We start from the raw sequence: 27,343 nt of genomic DNA on the forward strand, positions 1-27,343 counted from the left end.
AACTGGCTCCCAAATAACATAATTTACATTTGGCTTTCCTTGCTTTGATTACACACCAGTATATTGATCTGTGTTGATGGATTATTATCCAGTTTTGGACTTGACGTGTTAAAAACCCACAATTTATTTACTCAGTGAATCCTCAGTTACAGTTACTGCAAGACTACATCTCAAGGTGCACTTTTTAGATTCTGCAGGTTATTTGGAAGTTCAAGCTGAATCTTTCAGATCCAAAAAACCACAGATGAAACCAGAACCTTCTTATTGCAGTTCCTTGAGACTACATCTCAAGGTGCACTTTTAAGATTCTGCAGGTTATTTGGAAGTTCAAGCTGAATCTTTCAGATCCAAAAAACCACAGATGAAACCAGAACCTTCTTATTGCAGTTCCTTGAGACTACATCTCAAGGTGCACTTTTAAGATTCTGCAGGTTATTTGGAAGTTCAAGCTGAATCTTTCAGATCCAAAAAACCACAGATGAAACCAGAGCCTTCTCATTGCAGTTCCTTTCCCCACTCCAGTGGGCAGATTCTCCCTGTGGGCAGCGTGGGGGTCTGACCCTTCTCCCCTCCCTGCACAGATCTGGGTGAACAGCCCCCACACAGCCAGCGGCTACTACACCATCTACGACAACGAGACCCTTCAGGCCGACCACTTCAACACCCGCCTGAGCTTCGGGGACGCGGCGCAGACGCTCTGGGCCCGCACCGGCTACCTGGGCTTCGTGCGGCGCACCGAGCTCACCGCGGCCAGCGGGGGTGGGTGGGCACGGCAGCCTGGGCATCCCGAGGGGGGCACGGCAGCCTGGGCATCCCGAGGGGGGCACGGCAGCCTGGGCATCCCGAGGGGGGCACGGCTGGCAGGGAAACCTGGGCATTCCATGGAGGGCACAGCTGGCAGGGAAATCTGGGCAGCAGGTTATTTGGAAGTTCAAGCTGAATCTTTCAGATCCAAAAAACCACAGATGAAACCAGAGCCTTCTCATTGCAGTTCCTTTCCCCACTCCAGTGGGCAGATTCTCCCTGTGGGCAGCGTGGGGGTCTGACCCTTCTCCCCTCCCTGCACAGATCTGGGTGAACAGCCCCCACACAGCCAGCGGCTACTACACCATCTACGACAACGAGACCCTTCAGGCCGACCACTTCAACACCCGCCTGAGCTTCGGGGACGCGGCGCAGACGCTCTGGGCCCGCACCGGCTACCTGGGCTTCGTGCGGCGCACCGAGCTCACCGCGGCCCGCGGGGGTGGGTGGGCACGGCAGCCTGGGCATCCCGAGGGGGGCACGGCAGCCTGGGCATCCCGAGGGGGGCACGGCTGGCAGGGAAAACCTGGGCATCCTGAGGAGGGCACGGCTGGCAGGGACCTGGGCATTCCATGGAGGGCAGTGTCCCTGTCCCTAGCAGAGCATGGGACTGGATGGGCTTTAAGGTCCCTTCCAACGCAAACCATTCTGGGATTCTTTAGCTTATACAAGAGATAAGTTTTATTTACAGAATTCCGTTTATTCCCCCTCCTCTCCTCTCTCGCAGAGCGCCATGATGCCCTGTACGTTGTGGGAGCCCTGGATGAGACCCTGGAGCTGCGGGGGCTGCGGTACCACCCCATCGACATCGAGACCTCGGTGTCCCGAACCCACAGGAGCATTGCTGAATGGTAAAACAGTCCTGAGGAGTGCAGCCAGCCCAGCTGAAATGCAGCAGTTTAGGCAAAGATGCAGGGTTTTATCTGAAAAAAATAAAGAAAAAAAAGTAGGGAAATTCAGGTTTTTTTGTGCTGCCATCAGCAGGTCATACACCTGATTTCCCATCTGCAGATGAGAACAGACTCAGTGTTTGCTGACAAGCCTTAGTTCAACACAGAAATGATGATTTCCTTCTGTGGGGTGTAAAGAGCCGTTTCTGAGTCAGTGACAGCAGCACTGGGTTCCTGTCTCATACAGGTAGTGCTGAGATAGGTCTGATTTTTGTCACATCAGGACCAAATCACGTTGCAGTTAGGTTGCAAATACAGCCCAAAGCAGGTGATACCCATCTAAGGATAAAGAACTGAAAACTTTGGATCTTTGTGGCAACAACTTGGTTTTGTGTTGTTTTTCCTCTGTCGTTTCAGTGCTGTGTTCACCTGGACCAACCTGCTGGTGGTGGTGGTGGAGCTGTGTGGCTGTGAGCAGGAGGCTCTGGATTTGGTTCCTCTGGTTACCAACGTGGTCCTGGAGGAGCATTACCTGATAGTGGGTGTGGTGGTGGTGGTGGATCCTGGAGTCATCCCCATCAATTCCCGAGGAGAGAAACAAAGGATGCACCTCCGGGACAGTTTCCTGGCAGATCAGCTGGACCCCATTTACGTGGCCTACAACATGTGATGGGAGCACGGAGTGATCGGGGTGGTTATGGAAGAAAAGCTGGTGAAAATTACTAATACTTGATCTAAAGTTTGAGGTTGCTGCCACATTCCCTCCCTCTTGTCCTGGGGGTTTCAGTCCTGGTGGGGTGAAGGAAATGGGAGAAGCAACAGCAAACGTTTGTAACAGTTTACTGAACCATGAGCTTTAGAGAACTGCAAAGGGGGAAAGTGTGTGAGCTATGAAATCCCCAAGGCCTTTACAGTAGTGTTACTTTTTCACCCGTTGTACATATTTGTATTTTTATCTAATCCCGGGTTAGGATTCTATAAGGGGTGGGTTTATTTAGTTAAGATAATAAACTATTAAGAAAAGGGTCATCAGAGTTCTGCAGTTCCCTACTCCATGATCTGCTTTGCATCTGGAGCTGTTCATCCCACGGGATCACACAACTTATTGACAATTGTGCCATGACCAAATCAATAACTTACAGAATCAGAGTTACTTATTCATATAGAGATTTCTGGAATTTAAAAAAGAATTTTGCCTATATTTTAAATATGTAAATATTATTATACATAATTCACTTAGATAGAAAATTAACTTGGCTAGTGAGGACAGCTGAAGGTTGATGTTTTTAAGGACAGGTGACTTTTGTGGTCCTCAGCATCCTGGCATTGGCTTGGACACAATGTGAGATGCTCCCACCTTCCCCAGGTTTCTGATTTCATCTGTATCTTTATTCTGGCCACAAGTGTGTAGAACCCTTTGGTTTTAAGGCACATCTTTCTGCAGGAGGCTGAATTCAGCATGGAATTGGGGAGAAATGGCAGTGCAAGGAGGGAGCTGAGGGACAGCCTCTGCCTCATCCTGAGGCACCAGGTGTGGAAAGGAAAAACCATTCCTCAGGTTGACACACAGGTGAATTCCCTGCTTGTGCCCTTCCTCTGGGATTCCTTCAGCTCCCTGCAGACAGGGCAGAACTACTGTGAACAGGCTTTAGTGGAAACTGGGAGCAAACAAAAATGCTTTCCTCAAAGCATTCCCCGAAAGAGCAGGAGAATTCAAGGTTTAAGTTGGACACAATTTTTCTTTTACTGGAGGATCCAGTAATTCTGGCAAACACATTGTTAAATAACATTGTGAAAATTGCTATCCCAGCCTTCCACATCCTGTGTCAGCTCCAGCTTAGGGAATGGGAAGAAAGAGAAACCTGAAAGGAGCAGGTACAAGCTCTTCCTGCTGGGAGGCAGGGCTGGGAGAGAGCTGGTGGTCGAGCTTTGACTCAAAATTATGTCTTTTTTTTTTAAATTCATTGTATTCTAACAGCAATTACATTTCTCTGGGTGCTAATATATGATTTTGGAAGCTTTGGGAGCTGCTACCAGATCCTGCAACAGGGTTTTTTGAGTCAGGTGTGGTATACAGTGTAAATAAACTTTTCAAATGTTCCAGATTACCTCACGCGAAGTTTTTAGGCAGTTTTTAAAAGTTTTATGGTGTGGACTTGGAAGATCCTGTGGCAGTTACTGGAGCAGAGTCCAGTGGATCCACGAGCAAACCCCAGCTGTGTCCTTGAAAAGCTCCTGCTGCATCCTGGTGGCTCCTCACTGAAAACAGGAGCTTGAAAACTCACAAGTTTCAAGTGATATTTTTTGAAAAATACTTGGTGGGGAAATAGGAACTGGAAGTTTCGTGGCAGGTCTGGACTTACAAACACTTTGGGTTTCAGGGGCACATTTTGGAACCTTGTCTGTGTTTTCCACAGTATCAGCTAACACTGCAGAATATGCACAAAATCTTCAGTGTATTTAGTTTTAACAAATTGAACACAAAGTGGGGACAGTGGCAGGTCAAAGACTAAAACAGTTGGTCCTGCAGCTTATTTTGGGTGTAAAGTGCATAAAGGTTGTTCTCCCCTTTCAGCCAGAAAATTCCTGTTATTCCATGTTCTTTGTCACCATTTTTGTGTTTCCTGCACAACCCAGGCCTGGCCAAGCAGCTTCACTCCAGTGTGACCTTTCCAGGGAAAACTGGTGGTCTTGAACCTTTTTCTTTACTCAAGGCTTTAGATAAATTATTTCAACAAACATTTTTTGTCCACTGAAGTAGATTTTAAGTCCAATTCCAGGATTGTCTTTTATTTTTATTCGTGATTTTTCACAAATAAAACCACGTGTGTATTAATTCCATCAAATGTGGCAGCTGAAATTCCTGAAATGGCATTTTTGATTGTGACTGGATTGATCTTTTTTTTTTTTTTTTTTTTTTTTAACCCTTATTTTTTGGTTTGGATAGGAACTGACAGCTTCCTGTGGTTTGAGGTTTTACCTTGCAAGTTTCCTGTGTGCTCCAAATCTTCCAGCACGTTCCATTTCTGTGTGCTGGAGAGCTGCAGGACGCTGCCCATGGGATGAGAGAACATTCCAGGGACGAGGAGAAGCTGCTCAGTTTGGCTTCCCTGAATTCCCTGAGTGCTTTGGGAGTTTTCTGTAAATCCATTTCCCGCAGTGCTGGAGAGGAGGAGGATGGAGCTGGGGCTCTGGAATCCCCAAAATTCCACCCCCAGCTCTGCTCAGGTCTTGCCACGAGCCTTCCACAGATCATTCCACTCCTCCCTCTGTAGCTGGGAGAAATCTTTCCGTATTTTTTGGGAACAAATCGAGATCCTTCACTCCAGACTTTGGCAGGTGGGCAGGGCTGGGTGCTTTTCCCAAAAAAACAGCCTCTCCCCCTGGTGTGACTGCAGCTGCTGGGGTTGCACAGGGCACATTATTCCCTTTTCTTGCCCCTCGGGTTCCATCTGAACTGCAGTGAAACTGAAAATCTGGGAATTCTTCCCGCTGGACTGAAGTATATTGTGTGTGTCTCACTGTTTCTGAATCTTCTCTGAGCAAACGCTGTGGGAACAGGACAGTTCTGTCCCGTTTTCTTAGAATTTGCACTTCATTTCTGGTTGGAATCAATTCAGCTGTGTCCTACTAACTGTCCTAAAATAAGGTTATAAAAACCAGATCAATTGCAGCCCTAGATGTTTTTTTTTTTTTTTTTTTTTGGCTTTTATTTCTGTCAACCTCTTTCCCATTGTCCAATCCAGACTCCGGCATTCTGTAATTATGTATAAAGGTTTTATTTATTTAAAATTAGATTAGTTACATTTTTAAATTTAACACCTGGCTGGACAGTGTCCCATTAACGCATTGATTGTGTTTCCTTTGTCTTGTGTTAATAAATATTGATGCCTGGTTGCTTGTTTAGTCCTTCCAGCGCTGTTTCCTTGAAGGAATTTTATTTTTAAAGAAGAAAACGTGGGTTAAAATTGATCCTGGGCAGAGGGAGTATATTTTATTTAATAAGTATAAGTATTATATACTTATTAAATAAAATAATATTATTTAAAAAAAATAGTATTAATAAGTATATTTTATTTTGTCAGGTGTATGGAGGAGTGTTGGAGCTCTGGGGGTGTGAAGGAGCTGGGCTGGGCAGTGTCCTGTACCTGTTCCTTTGGGAATCAGTTTTTGGGGAGCAGAGCTAAGGAAGGGGCTGGAGAATCCTGAGGGAGCTGGGAAAGGTGCTCGGCTGGAGAAAATGAGGATCAAGGGAATTTCTGCCTCTGCACAACGCCCTGGCAGGAGGGGACAGCCGGGGGATTGGGGATTTATCCCAGGGAACGGGGACAGGAGGAGGGAACAGGGTGGGCACAGCAGGAATTTCCCATGGGAAGGGGGCAGGAATTGGGGCTGCCCAGGGGGGGCTGGAGTGCCCATCCTGGAGGTGTCCCAGGAGGGGCTGCAGGTGCCGCTCAGAGCTCTGGGCTGGGGACAAGGCTGGATTCCGTGGTCTCAGAGGGGTTTTTTAACCTCAGGAATTCCGGGGTCCCGTGAAAATCAGGTTCCTATCCTAGAGGTGCAGTTGGTGCTTTAGGGGGAACACCGAATTTCCTCAGCTCCCCAGTGATGGCTGAGGAGCTGTCCCATGGTGGGGGGCCACCAGAGCCTTACTGTGACCCTAAAATCGCTGTGGAATAACCCCGAGAAGGGCAAAGCCCGTCACCTGCTGCTTCCTTAAAACCCCTCAGTGCCGCCGGCCCGGCCGCGAGGAATCGCGGCCACAGTCCTGCCCCATTCCGGCCGGGACGTGCCGCTAAAACCCGGCCGCACTGCGCTTTGCCCACGGTTGGGCGCGGGAATTGCGGGAATTTCGGGAATTTCGGGATTTTCCCGGCGGCGATGGCGATCCCGCTCCCAGAGCGCGGGGTTCCGCCCGCGCCGCTCCCGCCGCCGGGGGCGCTGTTCCCGCGCCGCGCCCGGCAGCGGCGCTCTGCCGCCTCCTCTCTGTGGTGCGGCCGGGCGGGGCCGGCTCCAGGCGGCCGCTCTAGCCCGGCGCCCGCGCGCTCCGCGCCGCTGGGGCTCTATGGCGGGGGCCCCTGGGCGCGCACTCTATGGTCGCGGCCCGCCCCCCCCGCCGGCGCCGCTTCCCTGAGGCGGGACCGGGCCGGGACCGGGGCCGGGACCCGGCGGCGGCTCCGGCGCTCCCCACGCGCGGCCCTGCGGGGCTCTGAGGTAAGCGCGGGTTGGGGAGGCCGCCCCGTCCTTCTCGGCCCGCCCGCCGCTTCTTCCTCCCCCCTCCGCCCCCGCGGGCCGTGAGGGGACGGGCGCAGGCCGCGGCCTCGGCGCGGCGGCCGCTGCGGAAACCGCGGGGAGTTCCCACCGCAGGCGGGCCTGAGGCGCTGCCCTGCGGCCTGGGGCTGCTGCCGGGCCCGCGCCCCTTCGCTCCGGGGATGAGGGAAAAGGCTTCTAGGGGGTGACGGAGGGCCCCGGGGCCCGCTCCCCTCGGGAATGGGGGAAAGGCGCTCTGGGGGTGACCGCGGCTCCGGCCGGTCCCGGCCAGCGGTGGCTGGATCTCCGAGCCCTGCCCGGTGACAAACTCGGTTTTATCTCTAACTAAACCGCCGTTAATGGGCGTCGTTACCTGTTCTGTATGAATTTTGCCCCAGACCTCTGTCTGAGCCTTGACTTCGGTGCTCAGTAAGAATCGGGTGGATCCAGGGCGGTATAAATGATAGAAATGATGGTGTAAATGATTTCTGGGCTGTTTTTCTCTCACAACCATCAGATCCCTGATGCGGATAGAATATTGACATCTTTAGGCTGCAGCGTTTATTTCCGAAGCTCCTGTCAGGGGATGTTCCTGTACAGGCTGGTGCTGGGTGGAGGGGAGTGGGAGAAATCCTTTGAGGAAAGTGCTCCTGGAGTTTTAAGGAATAACTTTGTGTGTTTTTGGAATGGAATCTGGAGCAGTGACTGGGCACCTTGACTCGAGGCTGCTCACTTGCACTCTGGCACATCTGGTGGGATGTGCTGCCCTTTACTCTTTTACTGAGTTCTGGGAGGAAAAAAGTAGAGTTTTCTGGGTGAGGAAATTTTCTCCAAGTGTCTTAATGGCAAATTTAGGTAAAGAATATTTTCACTGCTGAAAACAGCTGATTTTGAGGACCCCAAATTCCCCGAGATTACTTAAGTATCATTTAGGAAAACGTTTTGAAATCCCTTTGTACAATTTGTAAATGTCAGAATTCGACTCCAGTCACTATTTGAGAATAAAATTGTGTCAAATATTCTTGATTTCTGACGTTATAAAAAATACAAACAATTGGCTCTTACAATATTTCAGTGATGAAACATCATTCAGACCCTTCTTCTACTCAGTTTGCAAAACAGAACTTGCTTTCTTCCTCTGGTGCTCTCTGTAGCATTTTAGGGAATTTACAGAATTAGGGAATCAGTGGAAGTTGTGGGAATGGGTTTTCTTTTCCAATTGATGCTCCTTGGGCGTGTTAGGTGCTCCTGGTGGGTTTGTGTGGTGGTCCATGCACTCTGAGGTGTTTGGAGGGTGTCTGTGAACTCTGAGAAATGAAATGTGTCCCGATGAGCTGTGACATTCCTGTTTATGTTTCAAAGGAAGGTGGGTTTGAGGCTCAGGTTTGAAGTAGGATGAGTTTTCTTGGCTGCAGGGAGATGATGCCCAGAATTTTAGGAGCTCCTTAAAGCAAATTTCATGAGCTGCTGCTGCAAAATCCTTTCGGTTAAATTACTTTTGAGGTGGAGCTGCATGGAGACTTTGGGTTTACTGTGAAAATCGTCACCCTTACCTGTCTGGTTATAAAAAAGTGGTGTTTGTACAGATTGGGACCATAATCATCCTCTGGACAACAAAGCCTTGGTGTTGCTCCTCTTGTCAGTGCTCTGTGACAGCAAAATTCTTCTTTCACCCCAAAGAGAGCACCTGCTTTCAGCTAAATAAATCAAATTCAGCTGCCAGAGCAGTTTTATCCAGGGGGTGACTCTTCTCAAGTATTACCCTTTTTGGTGCTTCTTAGAGCTTGAGACCTGCAGGTTGAGGTTTTTCTCCCATTCCAGGGGGAAATTCCTGGTTTTCCAGCTAAATAAAGTTAAAAGGCAGGGGAGTCTTGTGTGACACTCACATCCCCAGGCCGTGAGGTGCAGGATGAATTTCCATCTTGTTGCAATCCTTGCTAAATCTTTTTATTGACTGATGTTGGATGAATAATTAAATAGTCCAGAGCAAGCAGAGATGAACTAAACTCAAAACTCCTATTTCTAATGGGAAATACTTTATCTTTTATTCCTGTAAGCAGATCTTCACACCAGTGAGAGAAAGGTCAGCAAAACCCTCTGTTCTTTCCCCCTGGGGTGTTTCTTTGGGGTGGTTTCACTGTTTCTTGCAGCCTGTTTTGAGTCTTTCATGGAACAGTAAGATAGAGAAACTAATAGCAGAGAGCAGGGAGGGCAGGCTGTGGTTTTGCACTACAGAAATGAGCAGAGCTTTCTGTAGCACTGGAAATTTATTGTCATTTTTGCTGCTTCCTGGATTTCGGTTTGAGGGGCCCTGGTTACCTGGGACACTTTGCAGAGTGCAACATGTAGATTTTGCTTTATAAAATCTAAAACTGTGTTTGAGGACAGTTTGCCCACTGCAGGTTTGTCATGAATTCTGCTCATAATCTTGAAGTGGTCGATGTTTGCAGCCACCAGGATGTTGGGAAGCTGCATCATTGGCTGGGGAAGGTTTGGGCTGTGCTGTAAAGGACACACAGAACCATGGATTTGTTTGGGCTGGAAGAGGCCTGACCTTAAGGAACATCTCATTCCACCTCCCTGCCATGGGCAGGGTCTCCTTCCACCATCCCAGCTTGCCCCAAGCCCTGTCCAGCCTGGCCTTGGGCACTGCCAAGGATCCAGGGGCAGCCACAGCTGCTCTGGGCACCCTGTGCCAGGGTCTGCCCGCTCTCACAGGGAGGAATCCTTCCCAATATCCCATCCAGCCCTGCCATCTGCCAGTGGGAAGCCACTCCCCATGTCCCCATGTCACTCCAGGCCCTTGTAAATGCTCTCTCCATCCTCCCTGCAGCTCCTTCAGGTACTGGAAAGGCACAATTCATTTACCCTGAAGCCTCTCTTTTCCAGGCTGAACAATCCCAATTCTCCCAGCCTTTCCTCTCAGCAGAGCTGCTCCATCAATCACAGTCTCTTGTATCAGCCAGCCACCTGTTTTCTCCCTACAGAGCCCTGCTTTGGTGGCTTTTCTGGGGGTCCTGCAGTGGGACCCCTCAGAGCAGTGAGGCTGCAGGAGCAGGACTCTGCTCTTGGTTGACTCTTCCCCCCAGGAGCCTTCATTGGGCTGCGTGCTGTGGTTGGGCTCAGCAGGGAAAAATCAATGACTCACATTTCCACAGAAAGAAATGTAATTTCCAGTCTCATAGCAACTGTCCTTTCAACACTTTCAAACCTTCTGTGACAAAATGTTTAACACTCACCCATCAGCTTTTAATGCTCCCGGCTGGTCCGCCCACTCCCCCCAGCTGAAACCTGCTTTTGTGCATCCCTGAATCCCCCAGAATCCGAGGGGGGGTGCTGGCAAGACGTTGAACAGTTAAATATAAAATCTTAGACATGAGAGAAGTGTTGCTGACTGCATTACATCAAGACAGAGTGACTCTTAAAATTCAAAACTGTGTTCTCTTCACTTTGATTTGAGTCCCTGGTTTGTTTTTGTACACCTTCAGATAGTTTAAAATAGGTTTGGCTGGTGGCTTGGCTAAAATATTTTTGGAAATTATCTTACTTAGAGAAAGATATTCTTTAATATAAAGAATCTTGATTTTCTTCCTGGATCATCCTTCAAAGTGAAAGAGAGCAGGGTTAGATGGGATGTTAGGAATTGGATATTGATGGGATTATAACAGGGTGGTGAGGCCCTGGCACAGGGCCGGAGAAGCTGGAGCTGTGCCATCCCTGGAAGTGTCCAAGGCCAGGTTGGACAAGGCTTGGAGCAGCCTGGGGTAGTGAAAGGTGTCCATGCCCATGTCAGGAGGTGGCACTGGATGGGCTTTAAGGTCCCTCGCAACCCAAACCAGTCCATGATTCTGTGTGTCCTTCACAGCACAGACCAAACCTGTTCTGTTCCCAGCCTGGACTCCTGCTGTTCCCAGGCCTCAGGAGGTGACCCAAGGTGTGGGGCTTCACCTGCCCAAACCCACAGGGATGAGCAGGGCAAGGTCCCTCCCGCTGAGGAGGCACAGAAGGGCTCAGGGTGTTGCTGGGAAGTGACAAAAATCCAGGCTGTGCCTTAATAACGGCAACACAGGGCAAAGAGCTCATTCAACACATCCCAGTGAGAGCAGAATCATCAGGCACTGAGGGTATAAACACTGCTGGAACTGGGCACCTGTCTGCTGTCCAAATTCATTACTAACTGCATTTAACTGGTTTTCTCGTAGCTGATGATGGAAGAGGTGCACAAGGGCGGCAGCAGCAGCTCTGTTACGTCCCAGCCCTCAGCTGTACAAGGTACAACCCTCCAGGCAGCTCAGCTCTCTCATATTGCTCAACAGGTAAAGCCTGGGCTGGATCTCAGCAAACATTTCAGGGAGTTCAGAGCCAGTTTTATGTGCTGCAAACTAGATCCATTCTTGGAAGCACTCAAGAGAAGAAAAAACAGAAAGAGGCTAAGAAAAATGTGTTTGTTTGATGGTGGGTGACATAAAAGTAATTTAAAAGTGTTTAAAAGCTTTTTTTTTTGTGTTTGTACAATGCAAAAGTGCAGCCCAGATTTGGGGTTAGTCGACCACAGGAGCTGCTCAGGAATAAAATTAGGGCCTGGGTTCATTTTTTCCTTAGAAAAAGCATTTCCAGCTCCTTTTGTAGTAGCAGCAATCCTGGGTACTCAGCACCATGGAAACCCTTGGATTTTAGCCCAACGTGAACATATTTAATCTAATAAACCACATGAACTTGAAAATTGAGGTTTTTCCTCTAAGGTAACATCCGTGTCAGAGCTTTAACATGAATCCCTTAGAACTGGTGAAAGAGTGAATCCTTCCAGGAGGGTTTTCCCAGGAAAAAGCAATGTTTTACAGCTCATCCACTGTTTGTCCTGTGGAGGCAATTGGGATTTTCTTGCAAAATTTAGATATAGGAAAGGAGAGAATATCAGCTGGTGTCCTGGGGTTTGTTTCCAGGCTGGTTTTCTGATCTGTTTTTATATGTATAAAATTCTGATTGTCCTTTAGTATTGTAAGTTATGACACAAAAGTAGCATTAAATGGAACTTCAGCTGTGTGTACTTTAATGATCCCTTCATGTATTTAATGATCCCTTCTCGTGTATTTCAGATTCATAAAAATACTGAAGGAATTTAATTACAGAAGTGGTTCTTTACTTACAATCTACATGTATAGCTTGAATTATTTTTGTTTCGGGAATATATGGAAATGTGAACAATGTAAATTGAATTAAAGTGTAAAGACTCATGCGAGTTCAACACCAAAACTGCAAATCCTCTAGGAAGCTGAAGCATGTTCATGTTTTTAATATGTTACATAATATCACATATTTGATTGTGTGACATAATGCCACATTTGATTTTTCTCCAACCAGAGGAAATAACGACCTCTTTCAGCCTTTTTCATATGCAAATAATGTCTAAAAAATGTGCATCTTTAAAGGTACTTTTGTGACTTAATTAGAATTAAAATAAGCTGCTAATGGTTTTCCTACACGTGTTGCACTTCCTGAGTCCTGTGGCACAAAGGTTTTACTGATGGTTTTTGTCTGTTGTAGATGTCTCTCAGAGGTTCTGCTCCCCTCACAGTCGTTCAGCTTCCTGGAGAGCAAGTCCAGGTCCAGGGAGTCATTCAGACAGCTCAGTCCTCCTCTGTGATCCACTCCCCTCAGGTGCAAACCGTGCAGGTAACTCCACAATGGCTTTAAATACCCCACATCTGCAGTTATGTAGGTGAAAAGATGGGAAAAGATGTGCAGAGGCTTCTCTGACCCAGCTGCCTTTGTGCCCTGCTGTAAGAGACAGTGAGCAATCCAAGGACAGTCCTGTGTGATCCCTCATTTGGGCTTGAAATTCTTCCTCGTGGAAAATCACCTGTGGAGTCAAAATGAAACCATTTCATGTCACCTCCCTTTATAAAAAAAGTCCAATCCACAGCTTTGTAGTTGGTGCCCTGGGAGTCAGGTGGGGTCTGACACCCAAAGAGGGGAGTGGGGAATAATAGAATAATTCAGTAGTGGATTAAAATGAGTGTTTGGGCAAGGTGGAGCTGCATGAAGGGGAATGAGCTGCTGGGTGCTCTCCTGTGCTGTAACTCCCTTCCAGTGGTACCCAAGTCTCTGCTTGTGTCTCTTACTCACTTGCCATGTGATTTTTGTAAGAGTCCCTTCCAGGAGGTGCCCAGGGAGTTCCAGTGAGTCTGTTCCTGCTCCTCTCAGTCCCTGCTGCAGGGCCCTTGGGGACCTGGAGTTCCACTGGGAAACCACTGCCCTGGCAGCTGGGCGAGGGAGGAGCTGCCCTAAAACCCAGGAATTTGTCCCTGATCCTTGTCCCACACTCCTCACACCACACTAAATTGATAAGCCATGAGAAGCCAACCTGGCAGGGACTGTCAGCTGTCACTGCTGTAACATCAGAGCAGGGAGAGGAGAACGTGTCACTGCTGAAAGCACTCAGGCATCTGCACTGGCTGCTTGTTGGTGCTCGTGTCTCTGTTAAGTCTCCTTCCTTTTCCCTCCCCCTGGTTGCACAGTCTCCACTGACTGGATTAATTTCTTTTCTGTAATTTATGAACACTGTGTGGCCTTGATGGAGGGAAAAACAAAGTACAACGTGAGCAGGTTTTTTTCCCTGCTGATCATAGGCTGCTCTGTGTCTGCAGTTCAGTGAGAGGCTTTTCCCAGAGCTCTGTGCATTCCTCTGCACTCTGTTACTGGCACACAGATAAGAGCAAATAAATGTTTTGTTCAATAATAAGGAGCATCAGAGACAAAATAACACGTCGAGCTGGATGAGCACACAGTGGAATAATGAAAATTGTAGATAGTACTTTGCATATTCACTCCCTGATATGCTGCTACCTTAAATATTCTTTTCACTGGACTTTTACATTCTGACCAACAAACCCCACTGCTCCTTTTCTGCATAAATGATTCCAGGTGCTTTCTGTGTTTGTCCTGTACATCACTGGTGCTCCTGTTCCCTTTCTCACCAGGTATCTTCCTTGTCTGAGAGTGAGGATTCTCAGGACTCCTCAGACAGCATTGGCTCCTCTCAGAAGGCTCGAGGCATCTTGGCTCGCCGTCCATCCTACCGGTACGGGTGTGATACACTTGGTGTTTTTATTTGAAACCAAAACAACAGCCCCTTCCCGTGATTTGCAATATTCTGCTGTCCTCCAGGTTGTTTCCCTTGAAACATGCAGTGAATCTGTTCATGCACTGAACTTTCTGAGCCATCACTGCAGTGAGGAAACTTTGACTCCACTAACTGGAGATTGACCTCAGCGGGATTTTGTAAAGGGCAAAATGTTCACCAGCTGTAATTTTGCTCAGTTGTATCATTTTACTGAAGTGAGGAGTGCAGTCAAATGTCAGACTCCTTTTTCCACAGAAAAATTTTGAAAGATCTTTCTTCTGAAGACACACGGGATAGAAAAGGAGATGAGGAAAGTCCTGGGGTCTCCACTGTCACCTCCATGTCCGTTCCCACGCCCATCTACCAGACAAGCACTGGACAGTACAGTATGTTACCCAAAATATCCTCACAGTTTTTCTTTTACTTGCCTCAAAATGCAGTTTTCATTAAGTGTTTGAGTGAGATGAAGGACAAAAGTCGATTATTATCTGGTAGTCAATAAAGTTAGTACATAGAAGTACCTGATATCTACAGACTTCAGATAAGCTCAGTGCTCTGTAATTTTAAATTTTGCAAATTAACTCATTTAAGGGTGTTGGTATGGAGCACACAGCATTGTTCTTTGCTGGATTTAACTCAATACATCAGTGAAGACACAGAAATAGATATATAAGTATATATGTATATTTTTATGTATATATATGTATAATATTATAGGCCACACTAAAAGGCTCCTGTGGTATCAGAGAGGTACAAAAAAAAATTAGAGTTTGTTCTTTTGATGTTCCCACTTGGTGTTTGTGGTGCTTCATACCTGCTCCTCTCTATCCTGTGAGGGTGGAGAGGCCCTGGCACATTGCCCAGAGAAGCTGTGGCTGCCCCTGGATCCCTGACAGATCCAAGGCCAGGCTGGACAGGGCTTGGAGCAGCCTGGGCTAGTGGGAGGTGTCCCTGCCATGGCACAGGGGCTGGCACTGGCTGTAAGATCCCTCCCAGCCCAACCCGTTCTAGGATACTGTGATTCACCTGTATTTTCTGCTGCACAGCTACAAATCCTCTTGTCCTGTGCCTTCCCTCACAGTTGCCATCGCAGCCAACGGGCTACAGCTGGCGGGGCCGGGGGCAGACGGGGTGCAGGGGCTGCAGACACTGACCATGGCCAACGCCGGTGGCTCCCAGCCCGGGACCACCATCCTGCAGTACGCCCAGACCTCGGACGGGCAGCAGATCCTGGTGCCCAGCAACCAGGTGGTGGTGCAGAGTGAGTACCCCCTGGGGACGTGGTTACACCCCCGTCACCGTGAGTGCCACCTGCTAATGCTGCCCCGTTTGTGTCCCCGTTTGTGTCCCCTAGCTGCCTCTGGGGACATGCAGACCTACCAGATCCGCACCACGCCCACCACCTCCTCCCTGCCCCAGACCGTGGTGATGACGTCCCCTGTCACTCTGACATCCCAGAGCAGCAAGACAGATGACCCACAGCTGAAACGAGAGATCAGGCTGATGAAGAACAGGTACGTCAGTGCACCTGAGCTGCTTGCTTGGTGAGTTTAATCACGTGCAATCACTGAGGCTGGAGAAGACTTCCAGGATCATAAAGTCCAAGCTGTGACAGATCTCCACCGGAGCACTGAGTGCTACATCCAGGGATGGGGACTCCAAACCTCCCTGAGCAGCCCCTGCCAATGCCTGACCATCCTTTCCATGGTAAAAATCCCCTTGATGTCCAACCTGAACCTCCCCTGGCACAGCTTGAGGCCGTTTCCTCTTGTCCTGTCCCTGTTCCCTGGGAACAGAGCCTGAGCCCCCCACCCCTGGCTGCCCCTCATGTCAGGGAGTTGTGGAGAGGGAGGAGGTTCCCCCCTGAGCCTCCTTTTCTCCAGGCTGAGCCCCTTTCCCAGTTCCCTCAGGAGTTCTCCAGACCCTTCTCCATGTGCTCCATTCCCAGCTCTGGGTGTGCTCCAGCCCATCCATATTTCTCTTTCAGTGAGGGTCCAGAACTGGAGGGGCCTTAACAATGTCCAGCACAGGGGGGCAATCCCTGCCCTGCTGCTGTGCCACACCATGGCTGGTACAGCCCAAGTGCCCTTGGCCTCCTTCCCCACCTGAGCACACCTGGGCTTGTGGGAGATTGTGACCCAAACATGGGAAGTTATGACCAAGACATGCTCCCTTGAGTCTCACAGTGTGGAGAAGCCAAAACTGGCTTTCCCCTGCAGATTGGCTGCCACGTGTGTTACCAGATCCTGCTGAATTTCCTGCTCTCCTCAGGCAGTTTTGGCTGGGTTTTGTTCCTCACTGCAGTTTCAGCTCTCTCCTGTTGGTCAGTATTGTGACGTTCAGAAAACAGATGTCACGTCTAAAATCAAGAACTCTGCTTCTCTGTTGCAGAGAAGCTGCCCGGGAGTGCCGTAGGAAGAAGAAGGAGTATGTGAAATGTTTGGAAAATCGAGTGGCAGTCCTGGAAAATCAGAACAAAACTCTAATTGAAGAGCTAAAAACTTTGAAAGATCTTTACTGTCATAAAAGTGTGTAAGAAGAGAAGGTAAAAACCTTTGGGGACTGGTGAAATATCAGAGGAGAATTTTTTTTTTATACTGAATTTTTTAAACTAGATGAAAGGTCAAAAATGAAACTTTTCTACCTAGATTTCACAGCTCAAAAGACTCTATAGATTTTCTTTACAACATGTTGGTGACAAAGTACAAAGAGGAAACAAGAAGACCTCACCAAAATTCCTGCTGGCACAACTGGAAACTGCTGAATTCAAGATTGCAGCTACAGCGGAAGGACAGTCACGTGTGGCAAGGCAGGTGATGAGAGTTTCTTTGAAAATTCCTATGAATGCCTCTAATAAGGGAGGCAAAATTTGGTTACAAAGAAAACATGGATGAAACAGAATCCTTGCCATAGCTGACATTATTAGTAACATTTATAACCAGTGTATGTTTTGATTTCTTACTCTTTTTCAAGCCTTTTTCCTTCAGTTATTTGTCTGTAAATATTTTTATTTTAACCTGTAAGTTGGTATTTACAGGTGCAGATGATAAAAAAGCTGATACTTTGCTCGAGGTATAAATTATGTTTTTACTCTTTTCTCAGATGACAATTTTAAAAGTTGGGATGATTTTTTTTTTTCCATGTTTGCCGTGTTTATCAGATTGGGGAAGGATCTGCAGAAGGCAGCAAGAGGCCTGGTCCTGGAAATGTCTGAGGCACAGAAAATTGTGTTGATTTTCGCAGAGAATTCAACACATCAGTGATTTTAAAGCACAGTGTGAGGGACAAGGATGGGTGACAACAGTTCTGAAGAATTTCTGAGATTTAACTTCTCAAAGTTTTTAATTTCACAGGAGTTTGTTCTTAGTTCTGGGCATGAGAAACATCGATCATTGAAAATTAAATTGTGTGCTGATCATATCTACAATTAAACACTCAGTGCTTGTCCTGGCTGGGGATTCTCCTGGCCTTTGGAACATGAAACCAAATAGAAGAAAAATGATGTAGTAAAAAATGGAAGATCTATACCAAAGGGTTATGAGGTTCTAATCTCTGGTTTATTGCTGGAAGTAGTGCAAAACTACAATTTCCAGCCTAATTTTGTAAGGTAGGAGCTATTTTGCAAAGTAATGGTATCTTTGTAAGCAAATACTATATTGCAAACAGGGAGATGGTTGGTATATTTTGTAGCTAAATTGTGATCTTTACAAAACCTGAAATTGAGTTTCTATACGTATTTTGACAGTTTATATCTTTCATTTTAGTAACCAAATGAAATATTTTGTGAACCAGATTTTCAAGGATATATTTTTATGGATAGTACAAAGTCAAATGAGATCCTCTTTGGTGTAGGAGATACTTGAATTAATTTTGTACGTCTGTAGGCAACTTGCAGAAAAAAATGGATCCTAAAGAGTATTGGGGGGAAAAAAAAGAGGGAAAAAAAAAAAGAAATTAGGGCTTTTTACTCCCCAGAGTTAACAATATCTGCACATTAGATCTCATTGTGTCAGAGAGTCCAGTTTGTACAATTTAAATTTGTTTCAGGTAAAAAACAAAAGTTTGACATGATCAGGACTCCTTTTCCTGGGGAATCTCCCTTCTTGGAGACCCCCAGGGCTGTCTGGCTGGGGGCCTGGTGGGCAGGACATGGTACTGGTGAGGACACGGTCCTGGGCAAGGTGTGACCCTGCTGGTCAGGCCCTGGTCTTGGGCAGGTGCTGCAGGTGACTGCAGTGCTTCTTGCATGAGTAATAAACCATTTCCCTAGCTGGGATTGAATCCTGCTTCCAGTTCTGTCAGCGGGAATTACACAAGGGACTGTGCTGAGGTGTCAGAGCTCCGTGTGTGTCGTGCTAGCTCAGATCTGGATGGAATTCCAAGCTGTGCTCCCTCCCTGGATGTGTAATCCCATGGTCAGTCAGTATTTTTTATTTTACTCCTTTGGGAATGAATGGACTTATAGCAAGCAGAGCTCTTTGCCATGAGGAATCTGCATTCCACAATCTCCTGGTTAGTGGGCTAGAAAAGGATATTTTTTTTTTTTCCCTGAAGTTCCTAAGCCTCTGATTGTTGTGGGCACAAGTGCCAGTGCGTTTCCTTTAGGCCAGGCTGGAGTGGGACCCCTGGTTGCCATCATGTCAGAAAAAAAAAGCTTTGTGACACATCAGAAATAAGGCTGGGAAAGTCGTAAACTGAGGGAGCTGCTCCTGGAGAGGTGTTGGTGTTTCCCGTTTCTTTGGTGGAATTTCAGGAGAATTGAACAGCCTGGAATGTGCCTGGAACGTGCACCTCAGAGAACTGGACCTTTCCTCAGCTCTGTGTAACCTGGCATGTGGGAGAGGGTTTGACCTACAGTTCTGAACTGCTTTGGGAACTCTGTGGTAGCTGATCCTCACTGTGTTCTCTTTTTTCCTTTTGTAAGATGGAACAATAATAAACAAAAACTATCAAGTGTTAAGACTGTAAAAACCTGGTGGCCAATTCTTCTTGTATCCAGCAAGGGAAGCACCTGTCCTGCCAGACACACCAGGAGTCAATTTTTACACTCTTAAAATACTGTGTTGGAAAGAACAGCTGATTTTTCATCACGAGAATATTAAACAGTAACACAGGTTCGCTCTTTAAGCACTGATCATGAAGTTCTTAGTTTGGATTTACTTTCAAATCTCGATTTTAAAGAGTAAAATCTCATTCCTGAGGGTAAGAGATGCAGCAGCTGATGCTGTTCTGCTGGTTGGTTCCAAACAGTCCGTGCTTTCCATGAACTGTAAATAGTTGTTGAAACAATTAATGGTTGCAAATTTTGATCTTGGTAAATAAAGTCGCTAAAATATTATAATTCTGCTGGTTCCTATTTATTTTTAATGAAGTTAGAGCTGCAGTGGTGGTGACCAGGTGTGAATACCTGTGTGGGATCAAGTCATATGATAGCCAGGAATAAATAATAGTCAATTTTAGTGGATTAAATGGCACTTGTACACACCTGCCAGTGCTAAAAATCATGAGTACAGAACAGCCTTTACCTTCCTGCAGGGCTTTTTTACCTTCTTAGTTTTCAATAAGCCAAGCCACAGTTAAGGTTTGGTTAATTAAATGGTTAATTAAAACCTTAGTGTGCTCTGCTGGTTTTTACCCGGCAGAGGGAGCATCTGCCCTCCCCAGACCCTGGTGGCGTCACTGAGTGTTTTTAACCTTCTGATGGCTGGAAAAGCACAGAAATAGGGTGGGAAGAAAGTGTTTCCAGTCGGTAACATTTCTATATTCAATTTTCCTTATTAGTGCCGAGGCTGTTACTGCTTCCTCTCCTGTCAGTGTGGATATCAGAGGCAGGAAACAAAAAATACAATGGCAAACATGACTCCTAAAAAGTAAGTGCACATCCTTTGGCTCTTGGATTTATTGTCAGTCAGGAGGGAGCTGGTTTCTCCAAGCTTTTCCAGGCAGGACAGAGCTCCACGAGGACCCTCTACAAAATCTGTGCGATCACTGTGTGTACCAGAGTCAGGAGGATGGTGAGTGTGGTGCTCACGGGGTTCCGAGTCTTGTTGGTCAACAGAAGCTTTGCTTTTATCCATTTTCCGTACTGAGACAGGCGCACGTAGATCCCGGGGTACCTGGGGCGGCCGCAGCCCACCCCAAAGCTGGCGATGCCAATGAGGTAGTACTTGTTGTTGTCAGGGTGGTAACACATCAAGGGGCCCCCGCTGTCGCCCTACAAATGAACACCACAAAAACCAGTAGCATGTAAGGGGGTTTGCTTGCAGGGAACGGTTCAGGCAGTAATCGGTCTATTTTGTAGATTTATTTTAAGCGGCTCAGTTAACCGGACAGTCACAGTGACAGTAACGTGTGGGCGGTACCTCATGGACAACTCAAGGTCAATCTGGTGTTGCTGAAAGACACAGAATCAGCATCCCTGAGGTTGGGAAGGCCCTCGAGACCATCAAGTCCAACCTGATCCCCACCTTGTCACCAGAGCAGAGTGCTTGTCACCCACGTCCAGCTGTTCCTTGGACACCTCCAGGGATGGGGACTCCACCATCTCCCTGGGCAGCGCCTTCCAATGCCTGACCACCCTTTCCATGGAGGAATTCCTCCTGATTCTGGTCAAGACTGCACTGACCAGAGCCCCAGGCCTGCACTGCTTTAGTACCTTTTAACTCAGATTCTGTTTTCTCTCTGCACCTTTTCATGCCTAAACCTAAACCTAAACCTTCACTCCTCCCTTAACTGGGGAAGTTGTCCACACGGCGTGGGAGCTCCAAGACACACAGTAATGAACACACATCCTCTGTCTTGGCCGTGTCACCTGCTCAGGGAAAACTGCTGAGAGAAGCAGGAAGTGTATCAGACAAAGCACTTAGGATACATTATGGAGTTTAATTAGTAATGTCTCCATGTCCCAGCTGGTGATGCAGCTTCTGCCAGTGCTTTGCACCTGAGAACTGGCTTTTCCAAGAAAAAGGTGGTGATTGCTCAGAATTTAAACAAAAATCATGCCACATCCCTGAGCCACCTCCTAGAGCCCTATCCCTGAACCATCTCCCTGAGCCTTGCCTGTGCCCAGTGCTGCTCTCCAGCATAAGAACAGGTGAGACATACGTGTGCTTCATGAACACTGTATGTATGGTACAGTGTCCAATGTTTTGTCTCATATATAATTTACTGACGCCTTTACGGTATAAATATTTTGCTTTCTTTATCCTTCCTCTTTGTTCACCTATTCCTGTTACCTTTCCAATATCACCAAATTCTTTGTGTATGTTTTTGCTTTGCAATCACTATCCTACCCTTTTATGATGCTTCCTTTGCATTTGACATGTTTTCCAGTTAGTATTTCTGCTGTTTTAATTAATCATGCTACAAATCACAATGCTGCTGAGCCTCTGGCTTGGGAGTTCCACCGAGGCAGGTGGGGCACACCTCCCTTCTCACCTGGCAGGTGGGGCACACCTCCCTTCTCCCCTGGCAGGGGGGCACACCTCCCTTCCCCCCTGGCAGGTGGGGCACACCTCCCTTCTCCCCTGGCAGGTGGGCACACCTCCCTGCTCACCTGGCAGGTGGGCACACCTCCCTTCTCCCCTGGCAGGGGGGCACACCTCCCTGCTCACCTGGCAGGTGTCGGTGCCTCCAGCCCAGGAGCCGGCGCAGAGTGCTTTGTTGTTCACGAGCCCCGCGTAGCCTTCAGAGCTGTTGCACAGGCTGGGAGGGAGGATTCCCACATGGGCTTCTTTTAGCACAGGTGAGATTTTACCTTGAAAGGAGACAGAATTTAGAAAGGTGAAATATCCTTGGGTGTGTAGCAGTTTTACTGTTGGTTTTTGGGTTTTTTGTTTTTTTTTTTTTGTTTTGCCAGCCTAGGTGTGTTCCTGGACATGTTTAGACATGGATGTGACACAGACCCTGCCTGTTGCCAACAGATTGGAATTTGAGTGGGTTAAAGGTTTGAAGACTTGGGTTTCCTGTAGATTTTGCAATTCTTCCTCAGAAGAAGCATCAATGATAATACACCTGCTGTGCTCAAAATGTCAGAGGTGACTTATCAAACAGGCTCATACAATCTCAGCTGACCCCAAAACTCCCACACACCAACTGGCATTGAAATTGTGCCCAGTGGGAGTAAAGAGAGAACTGGAGGGGGTGTAGTCATTCATAAATCCTATGGGAACCCCTCAGTTCACAATATGTGGCATCAGAATTGTTGCTTTACAATATAATAGCTGTTTCCAGCAGCCCACGTTGACCTGCACCATGAATCCGAAATCAGCTGAGTTTATTTTCCTTTTTTTCATGTTATACTTGGAAGAAAGGCTGGGAAATCTATTCTGGTGGTTACAGCTGTGTGGGTCTAACCTGCTTGTGATGGAAAACCCCTGAGAGCAGATCCTCACTGCAGAGTTAAATGACATTGTGTGAGGAGACCATAACCTGAGCAAATCCAGTTAGAATCACAGAATGGTTTGGGTTGGGAGGAACCTTAAAGATCATCCAGTTCCAACCCCCTGCCACAGGCAGGGACACCTTCCACTGTCCCAGGTTACTCCAAACCCTGTCCAGCCTGACCCTGGACACTTACAGGGATCCAGGGGCAGCCACAGCTGCACTGGGCAATCTGTGCCAGGGCCTCCCCATCCTCACAGGGAGGATTTTCTTCCCAATATCTAATCTGAACCTGTCCTCTTCCAGTTTGTGCCATTCCCCTTTGAAAGGTCAGGAAAGGCCTCTAAGATCCAAGCACAAAGTGAGTTTATCAGCCCAGGGAGCTGGGTGAGGAGTGCTGAGGATGCAAACAGGAGGGGCCTCTAAGATCCAAGCACAAAGTGAGTTTATAAACCCAGGGAGCTGGGCAAGTGCTGAGGATGGAGACAGGAGGGGCCTCTAAGATCCAAGCACAAAGTGAGTTTATAAACCCAGGGAGCTGGGCAAGTGCTGAGGATGGAGACAGGAGGGGCCTCTAAGATCCAAGCACAAAGTGAGTTTGTAAACCCGGGGAGCTGGGCGAGTGCTGAGGATGCAAACAGGAGGAGCCTCTAAGATCCAAGCACAAAGTGAGTTTGTAAACCCGGGGAGCTGGGCGAGTGCTGAGGATGGACACAGGAGGGTTTCAGCCGTGGCCAGAGCCCAGTACCCTTCTCGGTCGTGCGTCCCCAGCCGCTGATGTAGCAGTCGGAGCTGTTCTCCAAGGGCTGCACCAGGGCAGCCGGGGGCAGGCACAGGGGCTGGATGTAGAGGCTGTAGCGCACCGCCGACCTCAGCTCGAACACCGCCACGTCGTTCTCAAAGGTTTCCCTCTTGAAGGCCGAGTGCACGATGATCCTCCTGATCCTCCTCCTCGCTGTGTGAGGGCTGTGCTTCTGAAGGTTGTGCACGCCCAGAACGGCTCGCCAGGAACACGGATCCCTGCGGGAGAATTCACCTGGGTTTTGCACTGGTTTCACTGTTTGTTTTCACAGAATCCGGGAATGGTTGGACTGGAGGCACCTTAAAGCTCATCTCATCCCAGCCCTCCCACTGTCCCAGGCTGCTCCAAGCCCTGTCCGACCTGGCCTTGGGCACTTGCAGGGATCCCAGCTTCTCTGGGCACTCTATACCAGGGCCTCCCTCACAGGGAGAAATTTTTTCCCAATATTCCCTCTATCCCTGTTTTCTTTTGCTTATGCACCTCTAGGAATATACATTGAAAATTCCATAGTAAATATTTCCCGGAACAAATTTGCCTCATTACCATTCTCCCCATGTGAACACTGCCTTTGCCTACTGGTGTTAAGGAAAATTCAGATTAAGGATTTAAGCTGACATCCGGATTTTGCCTGCCACCCCATCTCAGCAGAGACCACCAGGAGATAATAGTCTGAAAAAGCTGAAAACATGTTTTTATTTTGGATTAAGGAAGGATGCTCATCCTCCACTGTGCTCATAAAGACTCTACTTGCACCTAGACCTGGGGAATCCATTATCTAGAAATAAAATAATGACTATCAAGTTAATAATGAATTTATAAACAGGGGTAGAGTCATTCAGATCTAATTTCTAGTCAAGTACGTTGAAAAAAACCTTTATTAAATTAGTTTTGAATTTGGCCTGGGATGAGCTATAAAATTCAAATGAGCCTCCAAAATTAAGGTAAAAATTAAATTGATAATTTAAAGAGAAATTATATTGCAAATAAATGTTTGTTAAATGCAAACAAGAAGCTGATGTAACAAAGTCCTGATAAAGGTCAAAATTCCAAGTTTTGCAGATTTTACAGTTCACTTTCCCCCAGGTCATGGTTGAGTCAACAGTCCATGTTGACAGATGCAGATTGTGCAACTGTGGTAAAAGCTGGAAAAGAGACCAGTGCTGGGAGCTGAAATGCTCCAGAGTTGCTGTAAGTGCAGTTAAAAATCTGTTCTGAGGAGTTATTGCCACATTGTCAAAAAAAAAACAAACCCTTAAGTGCCAAATTGTTGGTTCTGATCAACAAGAAAAAAGGAAATCGTGTTAAAACTGATAAATTAGAGTGTTTATAATGTAAATATCACAACGTTTTGTGGTGGAGAAAACTCCATTAACCAGAAAAATCAGAACTCTGTGGAACAAAGCAGCCCAAGCAACTTTGGGGGAGTGGGCTGGGGAAGGGAAGGGAAAACCTGGCATGGGAGAGGGTCCTCCTGCTCCAGAGCTGGAAAAGCCCAGAGTCAGGGGTGGGACAAGAAGATCTCATCCAGTATCTCATTCTGTCATTCTATTAATCAAAACCAAACAGCCCCTTATTAGAAACAACACAGGTAATTCTGGCCCAGGTGAAGGGCACAGCCAAGATTTTTTGATGCTGATTTATGATTCCTGACTGACTATTCCTGGTGCTGCCTGCCCAGGGAGTTGGTGGAGTCCCCATCCCTGGAGGTGTCCCAGGAATGACTGGAGGTGGCACTCAGTGCTCTGGCCTAGTGACAAGGTGGGGATCAGGCAGAGGTTGGACTTTATGGAGATTTTTTCAATCAGACCTGTGCTCCAGCTCCTTGCCCAGCTCTGTTCCATCCCCTGCGTGCCTCCCTTGCTGTGAGGGGAGAACTGGGCACAGCACTGGAGGGGCCTCACAGTGCCCAGCACAGGGGGACAATCTCTGCTCTGCTCCTTTGGCCACCCTGTGACACAACTTGGGTGCCCTTGGCCTCCTTCCTCCTGCCCAGGGGGTTCAGCTGTGCTGCCCAGGGCTCAGCCATGGTGCCCAGGGCTCAGCTGTGGTGCCCAGGAGGCTCAGCCATGGTGCTCAGGGGAGCCGTGGTGCCCAGGAGGCTCAGCCATGGTGCCCAGGGAGCTCAGCCATGGTGCCCAGGGGGTTCAGCCATGATGCCCAGGAGGCTCAGCCATGGTGCCCAGGGGGCTCAGCTGTGGTGCCCAGGGCTCAGCCGTGGTGCTCAGGGGGCTCAGCCATGATGCCCAGGGGGCTCAGCCGTGGTACCCAGGGCTCAGCCATGATGCCCAGGGCTCAGCTGTGATGCCCAGGGGGCTCAGCCATGATGCCCAGGGGAGCCGTGGTGCCCAGGGGGCTCAGCCATGGTGCCCAGGGAGCTCAAGCCATGGTGCCCAGGGGAGCCATGGTGCCCAGGGGGCTCAGCTGTGGTGCCCAGGGGGTTCAGCTGTGCTGCCCAGGGAGCTCAGCCATGGTGCCCAGGAGGTTCAGCCATGGTGCCCAGGGGGTTCAGCCATGGTGCCCAGGGGAGCCATGGTGCCCAGGGGAGCCGTGGTGCCTAGGGGGCTCAGCCTGGTGCCCAGGGGTCACCCCAGTACGTACGTCCTGCCATCCACGCAGTGGCCGGCGGTCAGCACGGCTCTCCGGCTCAGCAGGACGCCGCCGCACAGGTGCATGAAGCGGACGCCGCCGCGCAGCACCTGCAGGCTCACCAGCCATGGCCACGCGCCCTCCGGGGCCTCGTGGCCCCCCACGATCCAGGACGCCACGCTCCGGGCCACCGGCAGCTGCTGCTGACACTCTGCAAAATACAACGGGCTCCTTAGAGAGCCTGGAGGGCACAGCTCCGCTTCTGGGGCAGCGTTTGTGGGTGCTGTGGGTTTGTGGCTTTATGGGTTGGTCTTTCTTTTCTGTTGTTTGGGGGGTTTGGTGGGCCTTTTTTGTTGCTGCTGGTGTTGTTTTTTTGGTTTTTTTAAAATTTGTTTTGGGTTTGGATTTTTAAATCTCCAGCATCACCACAGCACAGGAAGGACATGGACCTGTTGGAGACGAGGCCACCGAGTTGTTTAGAGGGATGGAGCAGATCTGCTGTGGGGAAAGGCTGGGAGAATTTGGATTATTCAGCTTGGAGGAAAAAAGCTTTGGGCTGACTTAACTGTGGCCTTTCAGTGCCCGAAGGAGCTGCAGGAGAGATGGAGAGAGAGCATATAAATGGGCCTGGAGTACCAGGACAAGGGACAACTGCCAGAGGGAAGCTTAGAGGGGATATTGGGAAGAAATTCCTCCCTGTGAGGGTGGTGAGGCCCTGGCACAGCGTGCCCAGAGAAGCTGTGGGTGCCCCTGGATGCCTGGCAGTGCCCAAGGCCAGGCTGGACAGGGCTTGGGGCACTGGGACAGCGGAAGGTGACCCTGCCCTGGCACGGGTGGCACTGGCTGGGCTGTAAGCTTTCCCCGTCCCAGCCAGAACCATGCCACGGCTCTCTGTCCTGCAGGACCCGCTGCCTCACAGACCCCTGCGTCTGGGGAACCTGGGACTTCCTCCGCCCATGTGAAATACGCCGTATTTATCTGACAAAGGTGTATTTCTGGTGTATAGATTTGCGGTTAAGCGCGCTCAGTCGCCGCTGCTTTACGGAATTCACCAGATTTCTGTACAAACGACAGACTTTTCCGCCGCCCCTAGCCCCGCTCCGCTCAGGCTCTTCCCCGCTCGCTGCCCCTTTCCCCGACCCCTCCGCCCCGGCCCGGCCCCGCTGGGTCCCGCTGGGTCCCGGTACCGTCCACAGGGTCGGTGGGGGCCGCCCCCCAGGGCAGGGGCCCCGCGAGCAGCAGCAGCAGCAGCGGCAGCGCGGGCCGCGCCCGCCGCATCGCCGGCGAGGGCCGAAGATGGCTGCGGGGCCTGAGGGGAGCCCCGCGGGGAACCCCGCGGGGAACGGCCGGCCTCGGCACCGGCACCGGCACCGGGCCGTTGGGACGGCCGGGACGGCGCGGGAGCGCGGACGGAGGAGCCGGTGAGGGGCGGGAGGGGCCGGCCTGCCCTCAGCGACCGCCTGCAGGGAGCCCTCAGCCGGGCAAAGAGTCAGGGGGCTCGCCCTC

At 49.1% G+C, this 27,343-nt stretch overlaps 3 protein-coding genes across 8 annotated transcripts in view; 2 read left to right on the forward strand and 1 right to left on the reverse strand.

Moving 5' to 3' along the window:
* The window catches only part of DIP2B (disco interacting protein 2 homolog B), a 62,928-nt gene extending 57,340 nt beyond the window's left edge, over nt 1-5,588 (forward strand). For all 3 annotated transcript variants that reach the window (XM_041468196.1, XM_041468197.1, XM_041468198.1), the window contains 3 exons: nt 582-759; nt 1,532-1,655; nt 2,112-5,588. In XM_041468196.1, coding sequence (XP_041324130.1) covers nt 582-759; nt 1,532-1,655; nt 2,112-2,364 — 555 coding nt within the window. In that variant the 3' untranslated portion in view covers nt 2,365-5,588. The remainder of the gene's footprint in view (nt 1-581; nt 760-1,531; nt 1,656-2,111) is intronic.
* Nucleotides 5,589-6,696: 1,108 nt separating this feature from the next.
* Nucleotides 6,697-19,405, forward strand: ATF1 (activating transcription factor 1). Of its 4 annotated transcripts, XM_041468201.1 has the most exons (9): nt 6,697-6,908; nt 11,147-11,260; nt 12,489-12,617; nt 13,925-14,025; nt 14,323-14,453; nt 15,149-15,328; nt 15,422-15,581; nt 16,459-16,612; nt 16,716-19,405. In XM_041468201.1, the coding sequence occupies exons 2-8, from the start codon at nt 11,150-11,152 to the stop codon at nt 16,601-16,603; spliced, it is 957 nt and encodes a 318-aa protein (XP_041324135.1). In that variant the 5' UTR covers nt 6,697-6,908; nt 11,147-11,149; the 3' UTR covers nt 16,604-16,612; nt 16,716-19,405. The 4 variants fall into 4 exon arrangements, with proteins under 4 accessions (XP_041324135.1, XP_041324133.1, XP_041324137.1 ...); XM_041468199.1 differs by having other exon boundaries at nt 16,459-19,405; XM_041468203.1 differs by having other exon boundaries at nt 11,147-11,216; nt 16,459-19,405.
* A 559-nt stretch (nt 19,406-19,964) lies between these two features.
* TMPRSS12 (transmembrane serine protease 12) lies at nt 19,965-27,115 on the reverse strand. Its single transcript, XM_041468244.1, has 5 exons — nt 27,025-27,115; nt 25,850-26,048; nt 23,198-23,469; nt 21,681-21,823; nt 19,965-20,281 (listed from the first exon to the last, which is right to left on the reverse strand). The coding sequence occupies exons 1-5, from the start codon at nt 27,113-27,115 to the stop codon at nt 20,036-20,038; spliced, it is 951 nt and encodes a 316-aa protein (XP_041324178.1). The 3' UTR covers nt 19,965-20,035.
* Nucleotides 27,116-27,343: the final 228 nt, after the last annotated feature.

The sequence above is a fragment of the Pyrgilauda ruficollis genome, unplaced genomic scaffold (genome assembly GCF_017590135.1).
Source record: "Pyrgilauda ruficollis isolate IOZ18807 unplaced genomic scaffold, ASM1759013v1 scaffold215, whole genome shotgun sequence".
Classification (NCBI taxonomy): Eukaryota; Metazoa; Chordata; class Aves; order Passeriformes; family Passeridae; genus Pyrgilauda; species Pyrgilauda ruficollis.

What these genes read in the sequence shown, in the direction of transcription:
- ATF1 (XM_041468199.1), top strand. Translation starts at nt 11,150, where the DNA reads ATGATGGAAGAGGTGCACAAGGGCGGCAGCAGCAGCTCTGTTACGTCC. An exon ending in CAACCAGGTGGTGGTGCAGA is followed by an intron (nt 15,329 to 15,421) that starts GTGAGTACCCCC and finishes TGTGTCCCCTAG; the next exon opens with CTGCCTCTGGGGACATGCAG. An exon ending in ATCAGGCTGATGAAGAACAG is followed by an intron (nt 15,582 to 16,458) that starts GTACGTCAGTGC and finishes TCTCTGTTGCAG; the next exon opens with AGAAGCTGCCCGGGAGTGCC.
- TMPRSS12 (XM_041468244.1), bottom strand. Translation starts at nt 27,115, where the DNA reads ATGCGGCGGGCGCGGCCCGCGCTGCCGCTGCTGCTGCTGCTGCTCGCG. An exon ending in CACTGCGTGGATGGCAGGAC is followed by an intron (nt 23,470 to 25,849) that starts GTACGTACTGGG and finishes ATTCTCCCGCAG; the next exon opens with GGATCCGTGTTCCTGGCGAG. An exon ending in GAGGCACCGACACCTGCCAG is followed by an intron (nt 20,282 to 21,680) that starts GTGAGCAGGGAG and finishes GTTCATTTGTAG; the next exon opens with GGCGACAGCGGGGGCCCCTT.